General features: G+C 39.8%; 1 protein-coding gene across 11 annotated transcripts in view; it reads right to left on the reverse strand.

Moving 5' to 3' along the window:
- The window catches only part of KALRN (kalirin RhoGEF kinase), a 530,488-nt gene that overhangs the window by 198,877 nt on the left and 317,045 nt on the right, over positions 1-14,566 (reverse strand). For all 11 annotated transcript variants that reach the window (XR_011324291.1, XM_069780931.1, XM_069780932.1 and 8 more), the window contains exons 12-13: positions 8,160-8,329; positions 1,935-2,109 (exon numbers count right to left, since the gene is read on the reverse strand). Coding sequence is in view for 10 of the 11 variants with exons in the window: in XM_069780931.1 (XP_069637032.1) it covers positions 1,935-2,109; positions 8,160-8,329 (345 nt within the window). In the remaining variant the exon portion in view is untranslated. The remainder of the gene's footprint in view (positions 1-1,934; positions 2,110-8,159; positions 8,330-14,566) is intronic.

The following is a 14,566-nucleotide window of genomic DNA, read 5'->3' on the forward strand; positions in this document are numbered from 1 at the left end:
AGTGACAACTAAGTGGTGATTTTCTTCACAATCCTTTCTAGCTAATCTGATTTTAGAAGACTATGAAGCACATTTCCAATTTTAAATATCTTAATGTATCACAGCCACTCCAAATGCGAATACATAGAAGTAGGATTCATGCAGAAGCAAAACAGGGGTCCACATAGTATTCCCATTTCTGGCACCACATATGGAGGGGACTAGGATAAGTCACATCATCTCCTGATGCCTCAGTTGCCCCATCAGTAAAGCAATCCATGGTGGTAACAGCCTTTGAGATCTTTGATGGAAAGACTATGTACAAAAATAGAATTTGAAAACAGTGATTTTTTAAAAAATTTTTTTTTTAGGTCTTTACTTAAATCATCATAATTCTAGATTCAGACCTAGAATTTGCAGCGAAACAGGCCGGGATCTTAATGAATGACTCACATGGGTTCACCACATACTGCCTACAGACACATTTGGGTGTTCCAGAAGCACATACTGTTTTTCAGGTTTTTTGCTTCATTTTTGGAAAACACAGGTGTCATTTATAGGTATGTACAAGTATATGCATCCACACCCCATTTATATCTTTAGAGTAAAAGTCTCAATTACTCAACATTTGCCACACCATTGTATCAAAATATCTTCTATTTAAATATAGGAGATACTATGTAGCATTCTTAAGGCAAAGTATGTTATCTGACATGAAATACATACATTTATACTTATACACACGTACTCACAAAGAATACTGTCTCTCAATATCAAGGGGGCTGTGTATATCTGGCAAGTAAAATGAAACTATTCTAATTTACATAAATAACAAGCACTGTAGAACTGACTTCAGTGTAATAGCTAACTATACAGTCACAACAGGAAAGCTCAGATAATCGTCACTGATTTCTATCTCTGGTATCCAATTATAGATCAAGACACATAAACCCCTCTGTTTCCAGCCTTTTATTCTACTATAAATCATTATGCCATGTCTCAAAATAAATACTTACAAAGTATAACACAGCATTCTAAAGCTCCCATTAAATACCAGTACCCACCTTGAGATTACTACAGATTTACAAACAACACCTTCAGGAATACCATCATAAAACGCTTAAAGGTGCTCCATGAACTAAACAAGCACCAGTGGGATACAGTGGGAGGAACATATCCCAGAAGGGACATAAGCGCTGACACATGGCTTTCATTAATTTTGTGCACAAGTTAATTTACATGTTGTTCTTTTCACATCATGTCCTATCAGAACTACAGCAAGTAATTAATGAGATTGGCTGGAGTCTCTTTAAAGTTTCCCTGTCCAAGAATACCTCAATTATTAATGTTTTGATGAGTCTTCCATCCAGTGCATCTATCTGATTTCAAAACAGAACTACAAAACAGAACTGAAAGACCTTTTTTGCCCAAGGACATAAAAATAGCCTTTACCTTTCCCCCCTTTTTTTCCTTTCCTTTTTAAATAAACCCACTGCGATGCTTAGAAAGCCCATCTTTTAAATATCCTTTCCTTTCATGCATAACATGTTTTTTCACTCAGTGGTTTAAAGCCAAGCATGTATCTGTTTGTATGCATCTGTGTGTGTATTTAAAGAGACAAACCTCACTAATAAGCGATACAGAACTTAATCCCTGAGTGACTAGTGTCAATAAAGAGTTACAACAGGGACACCTTATAAAGCTTCTCTGCAAAGCAGGCAGACTCAGCGTAGTCAGTTAAGCAGACACAAATCTATTTCAGTGCATTCTAGCAGTATATCCTAAAGCATATTTTTAGCTTCAACATGCTGAATTTAAAACCTGGTTGTAACTCTCTTCCTCACTGGAGAGCTGAGCACAATCAAACAGCTCCAGGTGTATCCTAACAGAGTATGTTTACGTATACTCCCTCTCCCACAGCTCTACCTTTCTCAGGTCATGCAGCCAGCTCTTACCTCAATGGTGTACTGTTCAAAAATCCGGAGCTGAAGGAAAATGTCTAGCTTAATCTTCCTTTCATGGAAGAGCTCTTCCATCTGTACCTGGGCCTCGTCGAGCTGCTGAAGGACAGACTCAATGTGGCTGATGGAGCTATTGTGTGGAGTCTTATTGTTGGAAACAGCAGAGTCCCTGTAGCAAGGCAGAGAGCATGGTTAAAGCTGAGCTTTAAGGCAGGCAAAAGAGCAAGAACTACACATTTGTGATTCTGCGTGCTGCTGAGAAGCAAACCGAAGCACAAAGGGCTGAGGTAAGGTGTATGCAACTCTCATCTCTTCTACTTGCTGAAATCCTGCAGCTCCTGAGCTTGGCACAAAGTTTGAACAAGGGGATCATCCTTTCTTGTGTCATGACACTGTGACCTTACACACTTGGGAAGAGAAGGGGAGGAGAATGACACATCAATCTCAATGGATCTCTTGAGGAGACTGACTGGCAATCCCCTTTAATCCTACAGAGTGACCTGCTCCAGCCTACACTCACACCAAGCTCAGAGATGCTATGTAGCCACTTGGCCCTTTACAAGTTAATATTGTGCATTTTCTTTATTACTTACAGACTAACTGAATCAGAATTACCAGCATTTGAGAAAAAGGGGTAGGGATGTCTTGATTTCCTCTGGATTATGTAGTACAGCAATAGATGCAAAATACAGTGCAAAAAACTCCACTGAAGGAAAACACCTTTCAAACACTGTAAAACAGACTGTGACTTGTCTTTTCACTAGGGTAAGTGAAATGAGACATGCCTGTGACAGGTTGAATACTGCTGCATCTACACCTTTCATATACAGGCAGCAGAAGGGAGCTAGCCCTTTTAACTGGTAGGCTAGGATCAAGGGCAAGTTTGCTGTACCTGAAAGAAGTCTTAGCATGGACACAGGACAATCCTGACAGTTTCTTTTCTATTTGTGCTCTCACATATATTAATGGGCTCAACTACAGTCTGTTACATCTTCAGTAAATTTTTTCAGTGAGTGTTTTATGGATAAAGAGCCTTCGCAGACATTTAAGACATTTACAGACAGCTGAAATTTAGTCTCCAATGCGCCACAAAAGGTCCCCCAACTTTAACAAGAACCAGAAAGGAAAATCTGAAGCCATAATTTAATCCTGGCTTTGGTACATCAGCTAAAACAAGATTTAAATGCAATGGTTGTCTCCATCCATTCTGCTCAAAGGCATGTGATAACAGCTGCATTATTTGGTATACTTAAACCAAGCCAACTGAAAACCCTATCAAATACATTGTTGGAAAGACCTGTGCACTGGTAGGGTAACAGGATGAAGTGGGTAAGCCATGAGGTCTTACCGTCAGTATTTCCCATCAATCTCCAGTTCTGCCTTCGAGAAGGTGGACACACACACAATTACAAACCCAACAGCATATACTGGACTATTGGTGCAACAACAAACTCCCACGTGTGCAGCAAACCAGCTGACAACATTGGAAGACAAGCAAAATGTCAGGTAATGCTGCCAGGTCACCGCATTGTCCCACAGGGACCAAATACAGCTGGGAGCCATTCTTCTGACTGGCTATCCTGGGCTGCTGAGTAGAGGGGCCTGCGGAGTCTCTCCACTGTGGAAGAGTGCTAGCGTGTTCCCTATTTTTAGGTTTTTATTTCCATTTTCTGGGTTGAATTTTCCCTCCATAAACATCTAGCAAAGCATTCATAGTTTTCTACAGAACTTGACTGAAATGCTTGCGCTTTGCTCTTTGCAAATAACCATCACGTAGGGGCAGATCAAAACAACGTACAGTCAACTTAAATGTTAATTGAACACTGTCAGTGAGCATAATTGAGGAAAAAAAAAGTATAACCTTTTGCAGATGCCTTAAATTGAAACTACACACTGACAAACAGTAAGGTGCCTTAAATTGAAACTACACACTGACAAAAAGGTAAGTTTAAAACACACCTTTGAGGTTCTAAGGCAGCAAAACACACATTATTCTGGTTTTATTATGTGTCTTGTAGGAACAGAACAAGCATTTGCCTGAACATCTGAAGCCTAAGAATAAAATTAAAAATACAAAATACTATTAACTGCATAGTAGTTTGCTCTTTGGATGTGCTTCACCTCTTTTTCCTCAAATACTTTGTTTGGTACATGGAACTTCAGATGCTCAGCATTATTCTGAAGCAAGCACTACCAAATTCCCTTGCTTATAAGGGAAAATTACACCAATATTACTCTCTCCAGGTGATATGGTTTCTGCCCCACTCTGTCACTCTTGTGTTTTCACCTTGTTGGTGACCACAAGGTCTCTCTCCACGTCCACATTAAAGCTGTACAGAGGAAGGATGAATGAAGATAACAAGGTGAGCTTTTGAAACTACAGCTGAATCTGAGGCCACATTCAATCAAGTTCTGTTTCCTTCAGTCAGCACCTGTCTTCTATAAAAGGACATGAAATATGTCTTCATTCAAATGCAGGATTATTACTATTCATATATTATCTAAATGACGCAATGAATTATTCAAGACTGGTGTTGAATAATCTCTCACGGGATCTAAAGACACACTTGGTTTTAGAAATTCTTTCTCATTAAACATTTCACTCTTCAAATCAAGCCATACTTGCATTTCAGTGGCTGATGCAATACAAAAATCTAAGTGTAATAATCTGGTATTTTTTCACAGTTTCCTCAGACAAGGCCTTGACAATCCCTACATAGTCTGATTTGAGAAAGAAATTTCTGAGATTGGATGCTCCCACCACAAGATTTCTTGCTTTGTCTGGTGATGAGAAATTCTGGGAAAGAATTGATAAAAGATCTTTACTAGTCCTTGAAAGGTTACAAGTTAGAGTTATAAAATGCAGGGAAATTATTGGGAAAAAAATACAAAATAAACTTTGGGGAACATAAAATTGGGCTTAGTGCATTGCTGTTGAGTTTGTTCAGAATGAACGCTGTGCTCCTGAAACCACTTTCCGTGCTTTAACTGAGAGAAAGCTTAGTGAAACATACCCATTACCAAAAGCTCATATGCTGAACTACCGTAAAGAAGGCGAGATACATAACTTTTCACTGTCTTTTTTTTGCCCCTAACATTCCTGTTCTTTCACATCTCGCTGGAGCAAGTCATTGGTTTGCCTTTCACAGATGTGCAGAAATATTGCCCCCAGCAGTACTCCTAGAAATGCAGTTCGGAAGATTTGCTTCATGTTGACTGCTGAGAACAATGATCACCTCAGTAAAACACTGATAAGGAAGAGTGAAAACAGTGTTTCCAATGCTACCAATGACATGTACAGTGTTGCTAGACAGGCCTGTTTCATTCCTGATAGGTATGATCTCCTGATGCAGAGTCACTGAAGGCCCTGAAGACCTTCTGTGAAGAGCAGTCCCAGGCATTGTATTTAACTAGTTCAGGCAGCTGAGCTTTTCCGAAGCTATCAGGCGGAGACACAGAGTGCTGTTACACGAAACGATCTTCTCTAAACCAATATCTGTTCTCTCAGAGATAAGGACAAGAAACGTAAAATTTTTCAAAGCCCCATTAATTTTATTGGTTTTAACCTGTGCTATGACATGCTTGATAAGAGCAGTGTATTTCATTCTCTTCATTGTTGTAGCATTTGCAATCTTCAGCTATTCTTCACGGTAGGTACAAGGCGATCCACACTGAGAAATGCAATGCTGTGTTAAGGAAAGATTGCAGCAATTCTCATTTTTCCTCCTTTCCTTTATCTGTGTGTTCTTTACTTCTGCCAGCAGCCACAACAGCTGGCACAAATGGGCACGAATTCTAAAATGGGCACACACAGAAGTGGTTTCATGTTTTTCTTACACAGTTCTGCTTCACTTTTTGAAAGATTGATTGCATTACAGGCTTTGCAGATAGTCAGAGTGCTCAAAACCAACACTTGAATCAGAGATCGTCTTGACAGGTCAGCTCTGCAAATCTTTGTGTGCATTCAGGGCTTCTATCCTTCAGACAACTGTTCTCTCTGTGTTTGGTCTTAACTTTATCAGAAGCAGGGGATCACTTTGCACAAACATGTTCACCCTGTTCCACCTTGCTCAATGCCCAGAATACAAGCCAGACCCCAAAACAACATTTCTTTGTTAAATACAGCTGCCACAAAACCTGTTTTGGCATCTCACAAATGTTTAGGCATGACACCAGTTCCAAAAAAAGTCTCAAACCTGAGGCCACCCTTACCTTTCAAGGACTGAAACTAAGAATTGACTAAATTTACATTAAAAAAAGCTGAAGTCCCACACGCCACTTCTCAGTTCACCTCTTCCCCTGCATGACCTTCCAGCCACTACACCAGCCTTTCTCCAATAACTGCTATTCATACTGATGCTCCACTGACTTCTTGGCTCCAAAAATTGCGCTGGCCACTCTCTAACCCCATGTGCCCCTTTCCTACTGACTCAAGTGCAGGCAAAAAGCTTTTAGGCCAATCCCACAGGCAGCACCAGGACTCTTTCAATACACTTTCTGCAACCCCACAAACCACCGCACACTCCACCTGATGGTCTTATACAGGGTCCTTTCAGGCTCTTGTCCATGGGTGTTCATGCTGAAATGATGTTATGCCAATAGGTGGGATGAACAACAAAAAAATATTTAGTCCAGAATTTCACTGCCATTTTTGTGATCTCACAGAAATGCACTAAACTTTGCAAAAAGTTTCTTTGCATAAAGGGAAATTGCCATGCAGACCTTTGACTGACCTGTTATGGCTGGCTGTACATACATTCTTATCTAAAACCCCCTCTTTCTGGCAGCTCACTTACCAAACACAGCCTGTTTCCTTCCTATTTATCTCATCAGCAAAGATGAATGGATGGATGGAGCCTAGCTATGTCTGCTCCTGATCTTTCCTTTCCAACTCTGATCTTGGCAAGCAATAGCACAGCTCAGGTCCCTCGCTCTCCCCCTGTGATGCAGGCAAGCCACATACAACAAGACTAGGAATTTACAGAGGCTGCCTAGGGCTGAATGACAAAACCTAGAGAAGCCCTTTCAAATATCTTTTTTTTTTTTTTTCCTTCTTTTTTTCTCTCTCTGACCCAGTGGAGAAGACTCTGCATTCAGGGTGATAGGAAAAAGTATAGAGGAAAGCTCAGCACATGGCTGTAGAAGACTCAGGGACTCCAGGAGGGCTCTTAAGGGCAAAGCTCCACCAGGGCCCTTCCTTATCTACTTTGCTCTAGAGCACTTTAGGCTCTTCCTATTGTGGCTTACGGTTTCCTGCACTTCTCATGTGAGAACTGAGGGCATCAGATTAGGAAAGCTAGGAGTGAGGAGGATGACATAACTCTCTGGGACAGTCTCTGGTGAAATGCATAAGACCTGGCAGACCTGCATGTTATATATGTATACAGAATGTACACACTATGTACGTGTAGATAAGGGCAATCTGTAACAATACAAAGATCTAAAGAATAAGTGATGTATTGGACTTGGTTTTGAGCTCAGTAATATCACTAAAAGGCAGGAAAACTCCAGTGCTGTCAGTAAAGTTAAAGCTACAGAATATATGAGAACAAATGAGAGAGATCTCACAACTACAAGTTTTGTGTAAGCTTACTCTGCAAACATTCGTTCTACTACGCTTACAGACTGAGAAAGCAAAAAAACCCCAACTTCTTGGAGCCAGACTCTTCGTGTATTTTAAATCAGGTAAAATGAGCTGGTTTAATTCATAATGCAAGTCAAACTGGCAGTATAAGACCCTCTTTGACAGTATGAATAAACCCCACATAGACAAAGATAAATAGAAGGGTGCTGCATGCAAAATGAGAGTGAAGATTGTTAGACACATGTATATTTTATTAAGAGGCATACACTTCTCCTACATCAGGAGTAACCATATAAATCATGAGACCTCAGCTCACAACCATTTAACAATCTTCTATAAATACCAACTAAAAATATTCACCTGAAACACATTTGTTTCAATTCACTTCACTGTGCCTATAAATAATCTCCTTGTCAAACAGGAACCCATGCTGATCCACAGATTACTCTACTCAGTCCACACAAATCACTCCTTGCAATTTCAATAAAACACTCAAAGACTTTGAAGAATCGTAAATAAGCAAAGGATTAATAAACTCTCCCAATTAATCCTAACTTAGAGTTCCCTATTTATGCACGCCTAAACCACAGCATTCATCAGATTTCTCAACACCTGTCCTCCAGGTGGATGCTTACCTGAGCTGTTGGATTAGATCTTCCCCTTCTTTAATAACATTAAGGGTAGCATCCAAGGTGGCTGTTTGTTGCTGCTGAAACTGCTTGATAAGCTCCTGAACTGCATCCACAGAGTCAGCACAGACATCCTCTAAGAGCTCCTTCTGCAGATCTTCCATCCATGTCCACAGCTGGGAAGGAGGGGAGGGAAATATAAATCAGAGAGGGATTGAGATTTAACCCTTTTGCTCTCTAATTCCAGATCAGTAAGTATTAACTAGGGCTGTATGTTTCACATGAAAACTGAACGAAAGTTGCTAAAAACAAAAAGATATATTGGTTATTGATTCTGGTTGATGCAATTCCATTTCAAGCAACAAAGTAAGATAAATATAATGTCAGGGTTTGTTTTGGTTTTTTTTTTTCCAAAAACTAATGTGCATTTCAGTTTTTTTATATGACAATAAGTAATTACATTATTCCGATTAACTCTTTACACAAATAACAAATTACAATGCCCTACAGCTGTGATAACCTAACCCTTTCAGGAGATGTGTGCTATCAGCTGCTATTAATTTCACACACAGCTGAAGCCTGTTGCAGAACAGACCTAAAATCTTTGGTGTGTATGTATGGTACTGACTGAAGTCTAGCTGTGCCTGCTCAGCTATGCCTTCCCAGGCAGAAGGTTTTGTGGAGGGTTTGGTTTGGATTTTTTTTTTGGTTTGGGTTTTCTGTGCATTTCCACCACTTACCCCCCTCCTCAAAATGCACCTCAAACTCTGCTTTTTAACTTTGGGAAAATCCAAACGTAGGAGATAGCAATATCACCAATCCCATGCAGATCCATTAATTTTAAATAGTCTTGACTACCAATTTCAAAACAACAACAACAAATCATTTGAGTAAGTGCTTAGATGAGAATTTCCAGCCAGCTGTTCATCAGAGATCTGGACAGTGGCAGGCAAGCCCCAGCAGCCTCTTGTTGGCTGTAAAGGCTTAAAGCAGACAGAGGCTTCCCCTTTAAGCTTGCTGTGAAAAGTGAGTGTAAAATTGCACCAACTGAGCTGGCAGTCTGCCAGCAAATCCTAATGACTCCACCAGAGAGACTATTTTCTGTGCCATGCCTGCCCCATTAACCCACATTCTGCTGGTATCTTCTGCAAGGTAGCAGAGAAGTACAGGAGCGGGAAATGACACATTGCACAGGGGCGCTGGGAAATGTCTAAGGCCGTGGTGCCGGTGGCAGCAGGGCTGCACTTCTGCCTGCCGTTCCAGGGAGCTGCAAAGAAGTTTGTCTCAAAGGGACCTAGAGGTACACATGAAGCAGACAACAGACGTTGTGTGGGGGTGGCAAAAGAGCTGGTGAAAATGTTCCTGTTCAAAATGAGGCACGCTGGATCCCCATCCTACAGGATTTCTTCTGAGACTGTGAATTCTGCATGTCCATGTAAAACGAGAGGAGGAGAGGAACATCTTAAGTGCCGTCTGGCAAGGCTTCTCACGATTAGGGTCCAAACCTAAGGCCAGTCATCAAATGTTACATTATACGCACGCTACTGACTTCAAGGATATCATGCTGATCTAAACCAAAATCAAAATCAGAACCTATCCCAGCACTGCTCATAATATCAGAAAAGGGAGAGCCCAGCTCCCTGTGCTATGTCCCCACCTCCGCTACCGACTCTTTGCTTGACTCTTTACTTTCAAAAACAAGTTTTAAAACATATGCTTAATTTGAAGGCTTTTCAGTTAGATTTTCAGAGTCAGCTTTGAATATTTTGGGTAAACGCCTCTGTTTATTCATAAATAGCATAATCATAATGGCCTACCCTATTACTGGCCTGAAATGGAATGTCTTTGCTCAGGTTATTTACATATTTTCACATTCTCAGGAGAAAGACATGATATAAAAAGGCAACTATTAATGACAGAAACAAACATAATTAAGTGGTCAGGCTTGTGAAATAAATGAAAGAATGAAAACATATTTAAAGAACCAAATAGAGAGCTTTTTCATTTGTGGCCTGAGGTCCACAGGCTGAACTTTGGGAAGCCACCATAAAGGAAAATGCATTAATGCCTTTATATACTAATTACATTCAGACTTTTCCTGGTTTTGATCTGATTCCTGCACCCACTCAAACAGTAGGGACAGCTGGACTGTAACAGGCGAGGACCAAGTTGTTCAGGAATATTACTTTCTCTGCTTATCAGATCTTCAAGTAATAGAGCACTTTGTAAATATAGAAGAGAAAAATGGCCATGCATATAAATCATCCTTCGGTTTCAAGTTGGGAAAGCCAGTAGTTTTTTAATTTCTTGCTGTTGTCATATTTCATTTTTTCACTTAAGGTAACAAGAAAAGCTCGGGGAATTTCCTTTACAAAAATGAAAGTGAAATTGAGAACTTGCTTCATTGTTAGGAATATGCTGTTTTCTTGAAATTATCATGTTAGAAAGGGCAGAGGAGAAAGTTTCCGATCCCCCACTGTGACTTCAGAGGAAAACCCTGTTTTCAAGTGTCTCCAGAACCCAACTTTCAGCAGCAGCCAAAAGGATTTGGACATTTAAGATCCTAAGTCACTTTTTGAGAACACTTCTAAATCAAAGCAGTTTTGAAATACTTAAACTGTATTGTACCTGGAACCGAAACACTCATTAATTCAGAGAGCACTCAAATGTATTATTTCATATTAGCTTCAGATGTTTCCATTAATGACCTCTGATTGTAAGGATTTGCATAATAAAATCTATCAGAATCTAGGTCAACCTTGACTCGGAGGCCTTTAATCCTTTAGACTCCACCAATCCCTGGGAAATCCTAATACAAAGAATCAGTCAATATTAATAAGATTAGGACAATCTTCCAGGAACAATTTACAACAGGAACCTGATTCAAAAACCACCTAGGTTATGTGCTACAGCTAACAGCACCTGAAATAAATTACTACCAAGCCCCACTTGTGAATGCCACAGCAATGAAAAGATGAACTGCAAGTCACTGCAACACCAGAGTCAGAATCACAGCTCAGGAAAATCAGTCCCTATAGGGCTTGATGTTTAATTCCAATGCAACCATTCAACTGATTTAAAAAAATCCTGACTATTAAAACCCCCTATCACCAGATAACTTGTGCATTTCCTAATTCATGCTGCAACCTACTCTGAACAGCTAGCTAGCTTAGACTGAGTGAACTGTTTCAATTTTTCATTGAAATTTGACATATTACACAGGACAACTTTTCTCTCATATTTGCGGAAACTGACTTTCTTCTTTTATTCTTAGCATGAGCAAAATTTGTGAGCACCTGTCCCATTCACATACATACTCCAAACTACTGCTAATGTATCACTTGATCCTGTACAGGAGCCGTATGTAGATGCATGCAGACATTGCAAATACTAACACAATATTTTCACATCCAGCTGTGGTGACTTTCACTAAGCTTGCCAGTGCTGCGTATGTCCAGAAAAGGAGATAATCTCTGCATTGTATTACTTAACATGTACTAAACCAAAGATACAGAATCCTGGAAAAAATGAAGAAATAACACAAAAAATAATTTTTGTTCTTCCTTCAAGATGATCTATGCTTTGGTATGATTAATTGGATATGGAAATACTAATGCATTAGTGGTAAAACCTGAATTAAGTCCATGAGAGAGATCCAGCCACAAATCTGACTCATGCAAACTATGTCTAAAAATGCCATAGTTGTCAGCTACACAGATGTCTAAGGCAAATACCCTAAAACGTCCATGCTGAAGGTCCATAGAGGCTCCAGAATTGAGGCTGTATTTATCAAGGTAACCATGGCTTTAGATAAGAAAAACAATTCTCTTCTGATTACTAGACCAGTGGAAAAAAAGAATGACCCCCCTCCCCTTCTTTTGGGGGAACATTTGGCCCCTCTCATGCATTTTAACAACTTCTGTGTCTTCCTTGGCTATAGAACACAGGCAGTTTCCCTCCATCCAAGAGACAATGTATCTCTTTATTCCCAGCTATTTCATCTGATGCAATACCCTTCATTTTACTCAAGTACTTAATGAGACCACTTACTGGAGGTTTGAAGGACATCTGTGCCTGTTACCTAGAAATTAATGCTTCTAACTTAGAGCAAGGGACCACTTTAAACAAAATCTAAAATCTAAAGAGATTGCTAAGAAAATCTTGCCTGTGTGTTTGGAATAACTATTAAATACCCAGAGTCTATAGTCTGCTTTTTGCAAATGCTAGAGATGAGTTTTAATCCACTCAAAACCAGTTTAAAAACACTGAGTAATGGGAGCAGTGAAAAGCAAAGAACCAGTCAGTTCAATCCATGACAATTACCATCATACATTTTTGCTAGTTGTTCAAAACAAGGATGTTAATGGAAACAAGCAACTTTCCAGGGTATATGTTCTACCCCTTTGCTATGTCAGAGAAGTGTCATGTCTTGCAGTACAGGCCCCAAAAGGATGCTCATGCCAACTCAGTAAAGTGAACATCCATCACAGCAAGGAAGGCTACAGCAGAATGCAGAAGAATTTAGTGAAATATGGAGACCCTCTTTTCCCACCTGATTTGCACTGTTTCCACTCCATGAGTTGTGACATAAGTGTGCAGAGAACCAAGGGCAGGTTGAGAAAAAACCCCAAACATAAACATAATTGCTCCAGCGAGAGATGTCCATCAACCCTATTTTCCTCTGCTACTATGCCAGGCTTATACAAACCTATTCTGAGCAGTAACATCTATCTTTTTCATAACATGCATTAGGAAGTCACATAGTCCCCAAGTTCAGGCTAATTTATAGCAGGACTTCAGCCTGTGCTTATGTTTAAACACCTGTTCAAGTGCTGTTGTGAATCTGGCTTCACTGCACACCCTTTAGGAAATTGCCTTTTCTACCTTGATTTTGCCGCACTAACATGGTGGAGATAATAAAACTTTTCAGCACAATTAACCTTCATCAGCTGATATTTATTCACACTTAGAATGCATCCAGTGCCATTTCAGTTGAAAGAACTGATGGTTGTTATAAATTGGAAACATATTTCAACAACCTTTTCCAAAGTCATATTCAAGGTCTCGTAGAAATGTCAACAGAAACACAGAAAACAATGTATGTAATGATGAGCTGTAATGTGACCACATGCCACCAGTGAAGTGTCACACAACGACACCATACCTAACACAATGTGGGCTATGACCAGACACTACATATGAAATGCCACAATATGTGACTTCCATGGTAAGATACAGCTGATGAAACACCTTCCTGCAAGAAGTAACGTTGTCAGATACCACCAAACTGGTTGGGAAGAGATGACGAGTGGGGAAAAAAGGGAACATTCTGTGAAAAAAAATCTGATCTCTTCCTAACCTCTTCCTTGCTTTTTCCCTCTTCCTCGCCAATTTCTTGACATTCATCCTTGGTTGGACTGCATCTAGTGCTTCTGTATGCTGACACTTTTTAATTAGTAACCTTGCCTATGGCAAAAGGATTTGCAATGCCTAAACATCTGATGCTTTTTCCAAGTCCTGTATGGACCAGATTGATAGAGCACAAAATAATCTCCTCTCAAGGGAAACATGATTTGGGTAGCTACGCTTACATCAGGGAGTGTGTAGATTCCCAGCTCAAGGTCATGTAAATGTAATTCAGGGACTATTCCCTCTAGAAGAGAAAGTTGGCTTATAACTGAAGAATCAGATGTACATGTTCTGTGCTTCTTCTGCTACCATTATGAATTGCAAAACCATGTTCCTCTTCTAGTATAAATTTAATGTAAGTTATTTGTAATTATGAATCTGGATGTAGTTAACTTCAGTAATTGTAGTAAGCAAATCAAATTCTGCACTTGATCATATTGATAACAGGCTTGGAGAAGTTCTTCCTACATCAGCAGATTTACTCAAATTTACACCAATGTAATACAGTACAATTTGGTGCAGAAGGAGCTTTCCATAGCTGTAAAATACATACTACAAATTCAGCAATTTACTTAAATGCAGGAGCCATTACATTTTCCTCTAAATTGTTCACTGGTTCTAAACCTTTCATTACTTCTCAAACGGGAGTTGTGCTACCTCTTCCCTCTGTGCTTTTTTAGTGACTGGCCATATCACTTGCAGTCTTACGCTGATCTGCTGCTTTGAGCCTTTTGTGCAACTTTGTGCACTACACCGTAGGAATCTCAGAAATAAATCACTTGTGACAATTCTGAATCATTCTGAAACTTGCTAAGGACTAAAAAAACTGTGGTACCTTTCTCTAACCAGTCTTATTGGATCCATCAGCTTGAACCACTACAGTGACACTAACCATTTTTAAACTAGTGGTGTAGACTCTGTTGTGTATGTGTACTTAAAGCATAACAGAATATGTCTTTTGAGTGATAAGTGACTTACAGGAGTGTCCCTGTATGGCTTTGATG

The sequence above is a fragment of the Haliaeetus albicilla genome, chromosome 4 (genome assembly GCF_947461875.1).
Source record: "Haliaeetus albicilla chromosome 4, bHalAlb1.1, whole genome shotgun sequence".
Taxonomy (NCBI): Eukaryota; Metazoa; Chordata; class Aves; order Accipitriformes; family Accipitridae; genus Haliaeetus; species Haliaeetus albicilla.